General features: G+C 44.2%; 1 protein-coding gene across 1 annotated transcript; it reads left to right on the plus strand.

Annotated features, from left to right (window-relative positions):
* The first annotated feature begins 279 nt into the window (after nt 1-279).
* tmem161a (transmembrane protein 161A) lies at nt 280-7,233 on the plus strand. Its single transcript, XM_041935181.1, has 11 exons — nt 280-364; nt 921-1,024; nt 1,112-1,195; nt 1,892-1,983; nt 2,138-2,294; nt 2,594-2,809; nt 2,963-3,106; nt 3,204-3,317; nt 3,409-3,583; nt 3,718-3,814; nt 4,315-7,233. Exons 1-11 carry the CDS (start codon nt 362-364, stop codon nt 4,617-4,619), a joined length of 1,491 nt encoding a protein of 496 aa, XP_041791115.1. The 5' UTR covers nt 280-361; the 3' UTR covers nt 4,620-7,233.
* Nucleotides 7,234-8,585: the final 1,352 nt, after the last annotated feature.

The raw sequence follows: 8,585 nt of genomic DNA on the forward strand, positions 1-8,585 counted from the left end.
TTTTCAAAATGAAACAGGCCTAAACAACATAGGGAAGTCATTAATAATTTAAGATGTGGAATGAACGTATGAAACACGACTGCGCAAGTAAAATACCAGTAACTCAAAAATAAGTACGGTACTTCAGTAGTGCTAATGAGTCGAAGCAGGAGCGGCACCAATTCGTTTGCCAAAGGGAATTTCAAGAGTTTGGATTTACGAAGCTTTCGAGCAGCACCTGAAAGCAGCGCGAGACTCCACTACTACATCCGGGACATTGAGCAGTTTCACATGTCAGTTCGTTCAGCTGTCTTACACTTTCCTGCATGTGAAGAAGCTCCGGCGGCTCCTTTAGCTTCAACCACATCGTTCGAGAGAAGCGATGGTAACTCAGTTCACATCCTCGTACACTGGCATGAAACTACCCGTCTTAAAAACCTGCTGTAAAAATCGCCAGCGAGCTCATTTAGCTTGTATCGGTAACTACTGTAAGAGCTGGAGTGCTAGTGCTAGCTAGCTAGCTAACGCTTGCAGCAACACTGACAGGTGGTGAAGTTTAGCTAAATTTAGCACGATAGCCATTTGCTAACTTTCATTCATTTTGCAGGGGCTTTCAACACATCCTATATTTAAGGTTGTTGAACTTAGTAAATTTCTTGCTATTGTTAGCTTTTTAGCATAGCGTGTGACTTAGTTTCTACTGCAGCCTGTGATAACTCACCCGTGGTGTAGCTAAAACTATCTGTTCTTGAAAGTTTCTTGGGTCTGGTATGCCGAGTCAACATGAAATGCTGTCTTGACTGACTGTCACAGTTGTAGACAAGGCGCACCTGTTCCCTGGCCGTCTCTGATGCATTATCTACAGACACATAACATTAACTTTCCCTCGTGTGCAAGATGGGAGTTTCAGACTTGGATCTCGTGTGTGTTTGCTCTCACAGGCGCTGATGGGAATTCAGCTGGTGGTCAGCTTGCTGGCCGCCAGCATTATGCAGAGGATGGCTCCACATTGCTCATTTGCACGCTGGCTCCTCTGCAATGGAAGGTATTCTCGCCCTGACAGTCAGATTACACGTTATGCACATAATGTGCTGTGGACTGTTTACACACATGTGCCTGTCATTCTTTGCAGTTTGTTCAGGTTCAAGCATCCGTCAGAAGGAGAGCTGTGTGCACTGGCTGGGAAGCAGATGCCCAAGCAGAACAGGAGAGACAGGTGGGAGCTGGGGGAGGGTCTGATACTGCGTCACTTCTGTAAATCAGTTTAGAGGAAGAAACTGCCTTGAAAAAACTCTTATTTATAGACCGGTAACGTCCGTCTTGGGTGACCCGATCACAAGTAGACAGCCCAGACACATCACCTTTCTGCTAGAAGGTCAAAGGGCAGCGCACACAGTTGTTATGTGTCGCTAGATGTCTCACACAGGTTAACAGCTAGCTAAGAAAACAATTAATATACATGTATGAGCTATTCCAACTGTTGAGATTGGCAGCAGAGTCATTTATGACTTGCAAAGTAGCACAGGACAAGACGAAAAGGACCTTGCCCTCCATCCACTTACATCAGTGCCACTCTCCTATTTTAAAGTGTTGGCGTGTTGTCACTAAAACAAGCACCACGTCCTGCGTTGATTGGGTATTTTCCTGACACGTCCTTGTCGGGGACACATCAGGAGCCATTAGCGTTTACACTAATTGGATCACAGTGCGGTCAGTGCTTGGTGGTCGTTTAAATTTGTATTAAGTGCTGTCCACTTGTGAACAGATCACAGACATCACTTCTGTTCCCAGTGTTGGGCTTTACTTCTGGTCTTTGTCTCACTGTTTATTCTTGCAAAACTCGGTAATGGAAGACATATTTTTTTCTTTTCTTTTATAACATGGTCGTATGATTTCTGTGTTCTGTTTCCAGGAGACAGAATGGGGAGAGCAAGCCTCTCACTGTGCCCAAAGACATCGACCTTCACCTCGAGAAAGCTCCAGTCAACGCCATTGACGCTCTTGGTAAAAACAAACGTTCCTGTATCTACACCACGGTGACACTGTGCAGGAATAAACACTACTCAAGCTCAGCTGTTGATTCACCACAGCTGACCCCTGCTTCAAAACAATTACTAACAACTACTAATGTTTTTTTACCTCTTGTTTCTACTTTCAGTGTTGCGTTTTTTCCTGGAGTACCAGTGGCTGGTAGATTTTGCCGTCTATGCAACGGGTGTCTTCCTGTTCACTGAGTGTTACTACAATGTTGTGGACGCCAGAAAAGAAGTCAATATCGGAGCCATCTGGTGTGTCCTGACTGTTCTCTTCGGCCTGTATCCCTCAGCTGTTAAGTCACTTATGTCATGACAGATAATTCACAAGTAATCAGCAAACATTAATTCTGATTGATACTGCAAAACATAATTATCATTTTCTGCAGATGCACTCTATAACTTACATGATCAGTTAGCACGGTTCCCAGTTGCCATATTATTATCAGGATGCATGCGAGTAGTAAAAAATCACATTAAAAGCCTTTTCAGCCGAGTCATTAAGATGTATTGGAGAGTCTCAGATTGGATGAATGCAGTTTTTTCCTAGTGGTTGTTTTCATTTAACCCACCACCCTCAGAAAGACCCTTCACACTCTGATGAGCCACTACTTCCGCTCAGAGGAGGGCGGCGAACGCTCGGTGTGCCTTGCCTTTGGCTTCCTGTCTCTGCTCGTGGCCATGCTGGTGCTGGTGGTCAAAGAGGACTACCTGGAGTTCGGCCTGGAGTCGGGCTTTTCCAGCCTCTTTGACAATTTGGAAATCTTCGCCAAACAGCAGGGCTACGCTGACTGGTCGTAAGTATCTGTGTTAATTTAATATTGACTGACACTGCATTATGCATTAAGAGACACCGCCCGCGTTAAAGTGCTACGCCTGAGCCAGTAACAGACTTGACAAATATCTGTTCTAGACGCAGGATAACCTTTTGGTGTTTTGACTCCCTTCAGCATCCCAGTGACCAAGCTGACAGTGAAGCTCGGTCTGGCTGCCGTCTGTGCCTACATTGGTTCTCTCCTGGCCTTCCCCGGCCTGCGTCTGGCTCAGACTCATCTAGATGCTGTACAGATGAACTCAGACCGCCCACTCATCCAGTAAGAACTGATTATTTTAATACTGCAACAAATAATGTACTCCTTATTAAACATATTAGTCTTCAGCTCTCTTTGATGTCCTTTATGTTTCCTACAGGATTTTGCTGCACATGAGCTTCCTGTCTCCAGTCATTGTGTTGGTTCTGTGGGTTAAACCCATTGCAAGGGACTTCCTGGCCAATGCACCTATGGGAAAGACCTCTGTCACAATGTGAGCGCACGTACATTTTTTTGCTTATCCAACACAACTAATTTCTCAATTCCAAAGACGTAAACAATCTCTCATCATCACGTTTCTGCAGAGTTTCCAGCGCAGCATTTGACAGCATGCGCCTGTGGATCATCGTGGTGCTGTGTGTGCTGCGGCTGGCGCTCACTCGGTACCACATGCAGGCCTACCTCAATCTGGCTCAGAAGTGGGTGGAGCAGATGAAGAAGGAGGCGGGACGTATCGCTGCGATTGACATTCAGAGGAAGGTCAGCTGTTTGAACAATGAGGGTTTGATTTTTAACCTTTGAATCCAGAACTTTAAGCTAAAGAAAAGGTTTGCTGGGAAACCGAAAAGTCCCAGACTGCAGGTTTAACTGAGAATAAATGTGCTGTTTTTCAGGTCACTCGTATCTTCTGCTACCTGACTGTAGTTACTCTCCAGTATCTGGTTCCTATTTTTCTCATCCTGTTCTCCACGCTGGCACTCAAGGCACTGGGTAAATAAATACCTCCACCATCATCATCACTGCATTTGAGGAGGAATCCACACTTTTCCAAACCATCCTGGAAATTTGCTTAATCACGTTAGATGAGAAGATTAATAGAACTCTATCTGTTAATATGAAGTTACAGACAGGAGCTGGCTAGTTTAGCTTAGCATAACATCTGGAAACGTGGGGAAACAGCTACTGCTTCAGGACAAAAATAGTCCAGCACATAACCACCTGTAATAACAGTTCATTAGTGAACTTTTGGGCTGCTGGTGGGTGGAAAGTCAGACTAGCTGTTTCTAACATGGATAGGTAACTAGCTGCTGGTTGTAGTCATGAGTTTTATTAACCAAACAGATATGAGAATAAAATAGATTTCCCAAGAGATCAAAATACTCTGTAATTTCCAGAATTTAATTGTTAATGTCAGTAAAACACAACATCAGTGGTTTCTTTCAAAGGTCTGCTTTCTTACTTTTTTTGACTGATCTCTACTGATCTTGCAGGGGATTTCTCCTGGGGGACCGGTGCAGAGGAGACCCCCGGGGTGACACCGGCACTGGTGATGCCAACGGCAGCTCCTGTGCTGCCCAGTGGTCTGGATGAAGATGAAGAGGGGATGGAGGATGTGGAGGAGGACATCCAGGCCACAGTAGCACGCCTGTCAGAGACCTTCGCCGCACTGCGGACCGTCCTCACTCCACTTTTCTTCCGAGGTTTCTTCGCCTTCCTCACATGGTGGGTGGCTGCCTGCCAGGTCATCAGCTCTCTCTTTGGCATCTACTTCCACCAGTACCTTATGCAGAACTAACTGAGGAGTGCCATACAGTTCTACCTGCAATGCAACCCCATCCCTCAGATGTTGTTATGCTGTTGCCAAGGCTAGCTGCAGACAGCAACGGGACATTTCATTAAAACACAACTACAGACAGAATGCACCTTGTTTTTGGTTGCAACAGAAGTTTAGATCAAGGTTTTTGAGACCAGCAGGCTTCTGGTGTCCATAACACAAATGTACAGAGAGAACTGGGGCCCGTGTTACAAAGCAAATTCACCTCTTTGAGTTACCTGGCTTCACTCAGTCTAACACTGACGGTCCTTAATTACAGCTATCACAAAGCTGGTTATCAGCTGGCTGGGTTCACTCAGGGTTTACTGATCCAGCTTTGGGTACATTCACATGACAGAAGCAGAGTTTAATGACTAAAGAGTAAGTGAGTACTAAATAAAACACAGTGATACCCCCAGGGAAATTAGGTTATTGTGGTAACAAAAGGTGATATGTTCAGTGAGGTGAAATATATACACTATACACAAGTAGACTAGGATAGGAAGCTGTAGAAAGAGAAGGAATAATCTCCAAATTTTCCTTCTATAGCTATTTTTAAAAGGCCTAATGTTTGGCATATCCAACATGTTCACTTTAGAAAAGTAACATGTTGTTGTTTTTTTGTTTTATTGTGAACTACGAGAGATGCGCTGAAAAAAGTTTTGTTTTAAACCCAGTAATGTCAAAAATGTCTCTTTTACTACTTTTCTACTTGTCCTTTTGTTGTGAGCCAGTACTTCTGTCCATGTCAGCATCCTGTAGGAATGATGACTCAGTTTTCTCAGTGATCTGATTGGTCAGTGGTCGGGCTGTTGGCAGGTGTTGATCTGAGCCTCTGAAGTTAACCTGATCTGGAGCACAGTTAGCCATGCTACATAGGTTACCATGGTGATGTATCCCAGTTAAAAGTGAACCAGCTTTGTGATACCGGAAAACAAGAGTTAAAGGGTAGTTCTGACATTTTTAAACCTGGGCCATATTTTTTACATATTTTGTACTAACAGGTGTAAAAAGTGTTTGAATTGCTCCGGTGTATGACCTCAGCCGGCAGCCGCCAATCAGGCTGCAACATAATCCTCGAGGGCAACTGCATCCGTCGAAGCTCGTCCACTAAAAGTGGTTATTTTTGCCACAGACAGGCTCATTGTTATCCTGAGTGTCAACATTATGGAAAGGATCCGCACAGAGATGGACCTTTTTGTTGAAGATTAACAGTTTAACAAGAAACAGCTGCTGTATCGCTCTGTTCAAAGCCACCAGACTCCATTGACAAAAACGGTCATTTTACCTTGCAGAATACTAGAGTTACTGCTCTACCACCGCCTTGATCGGTTAGTCTGTTTGTGTTATTGTGCGACTTTGGTGTCCAGACACTTGGAATAACAATCTGAGCCTGTTAGTGGCAATAACAAGCATTTTTAATGGACATACTTGTACGGGCACATTTGTCCCCAAGGATTATATTGCAGCCGTTGCAGCACGTTTCATGGATGCCGGATGAGATGATCTGGATCAATTAATTTTCTTTTTGTACCCATTTAGACACCAAAATGTGCACAAATAGGGCCCAGGTTTGTAAAGCCGTCCAGCTAGCACGCTGCTGTGGCTTTGTGAGGCCGGCCCCTGGTTGTCCAAGCAGCTACTTCAGCAAAACATTTTTCTGCAACGTTTCAGATGTATCTATGCCAGTGTTACCTGAATTGTTCTGAAAAGAACATTGCTAAATGCTGCATATAAGATGTTTAATTGGTACCAGGATAAAGTATTAGTGCTTAATCCCTGTGTAGATAAGACGTTTTATTTTTGTGGGGGACTGTCTGTCCTCTTTAAGGAACCGATTCAAGAGTGCTAAATGTTTGTTTATTTGTTTGTTTCCTCTGTTTCTGCTGTAATATTTTTGATTGCAGATGAGTGGTAGGGCTCAGATGCATCCTGTTGATTTAAACCTAGTTGAAGGTGAATCAGAACTGTGTTTGTGGCTGTGTATCAGCCAAGCACTGAAGAGCTGTTGCTTTTATCTAAAGAGTTTCCTTCAGAATTCCTAAGTGCCTGGGAGCTCAGGGGTTCGCAGTCAGTTTAAAAATGCCCTTCTCCCTCATCATGCACATTTAGAATGAATAGGATGTGTTGATAGATAAAATTAACGCTCCAAATGCATCTTTGTTTTCCTATTTATTTTCAAACACTACTCACTGGCAACAGTTTTTGTTGCAGTGTCTTAATTAGCCGCAGCAGCTTTTAGTATTTCTGCTGTTTTTATAGCCAATCAGTCACGTACATGTAAGATTAATCAATCAGTAATAGAATCAGTTTTGTGTCAGTGGACTTTATTTATTTATTTATGATACATTGCCTTTAATAACTGTGGTTATTTAGAAATTAAACAGATGCTGCAGTTCTGTACATTTTTGTTGTCTGTGGCAGTTTTTGATTTTTAGTGTTTGTTTTTTTTCCAGAAAGTATATTTGAACTGATTGCTCTGGAATCATTATACTGTGAAGTTCAGATGAAAACGTTGCTTTTGGAGATTTTCTGAATGCATGGTGTGCAAACTTTTTGCTGTAACCTGAATGTTTTTCTCCGTGTGGTTCAATAAAACGTGTATTATTTTCATGTTTCAGTCTGATGTTCCCACTTGCTTCTGCTTTCCCTCGAGCGTGGGAGACACTGCCGATAAAACGTTTCCTTTTAAAAATCTGCGCCCCGATTCACAAAAGACATCATGCATGACAATGGAGTGTCTCGCCGCAGTGCCGGGTCCTGATCTCTGACCCCCAGCCTCCTGAGAAGATCATTCTTTAATCACTGATAATTACTATGAACCCGGTGCCCCTCAAGACTCTGGGAGGAAAATTTGTTTGTGGATGCTCAGCTTGGCCACAGAAACTGTTTCATTCTCTGGAAATCTTCCACATCCTCTCCATTCGCCAGGCAACGTTCAAACTTCAATTTATAAGCTTTATGACATTATCAAAATATTCAGATTTTAAATGGCCGTCAATTAACAACAGTTGAGGAACGTGACCTTTCACCAGACCAAGCCTGGAGAGGCTCTTTGTCTGGAAGCTGACATGATTAATTGGTGATATCATTTGACTTCCACGTCCAATCAGAAGCCACAAAGGTTCTCTTCTTTAGGGAGGGATGGCCACCTCGCTGTCTTTTATGTGCACTGGGACATGCTTCACTGGAGGATATCAACAATCACAAAGCCACTGAGAAAAGTGAAGAAGTTTGGGAGGGCGCCGGTTTACGAACCTGACATCCCGCATATATTATGGCTGTTTGAGATGTAGCGCCGAGATGGGGAAACTTTCCAGGGAAGAAGTTTCTATTGTCAGACGGCATGATTGAGGAGTACTTCCAGCTTTTGTAAGTTGCACATTTGTAAGAAGCCGCCTCACCTTGCATGGCCATCAGAGCAGTGTTCCTCTCCGAGGTCTGTGGGAGCGTCCGGCCTAATGAACTGAGAGGTGACAAGGCTGACGTATCTATATAATCACATTAATTATGTGCATCTGTGCTGGAGGCCTCAGGCCCCCTCAGCCCGATCCGTGGACTGCAGCGGGCCCAGTCGGGCAGCCATGGCGGGCTGTGGTTGCTATAGAAACCAGGGTGTGTGTGTGCAGGACCCAGACATGCCCTACAGACTGGGCTGGCCTGGTCTCAGGGGAGCAGACCAGACATGACCCCAGAGAGACTCTCTTTTCATTTAGGGAGGAGAGACGACAGAGTCGGGCCGGGGCTCGACTCTGCTTTGAGATGAAATGTTCCACAGTGGTGGCGTAAGGAAACGTTGCGGCGTAGTTAGTGTGAGACAACCAGCTGTGGAAATGAGCCTTTTTGTGCTGAATGTTTTTTTTTTTTTTTTTTTGAAGACATAAAGGTCTCCAGGCTTTTAAGTGGTCCATTCTTGTTCCTCTCGTTTGGTGGCTGCGTGGTGGGCTG

This window comes from Chelmon rostratus, chromosome 4 (genome assembly GCF_017976325.1).
Source record: "Chelmon rostratus isolate fCheRos1 chromosome 4, fCheRos1.pri, whole genome shotgun sequence".
In the NCBI taxonomy this organism is placed as follows: Eukaryota; Metazoa; Chordata; class Actinopteri; order Chaetodontiformes; family Chaetodontidae; genus Chelmon; species Chelmon rostratus.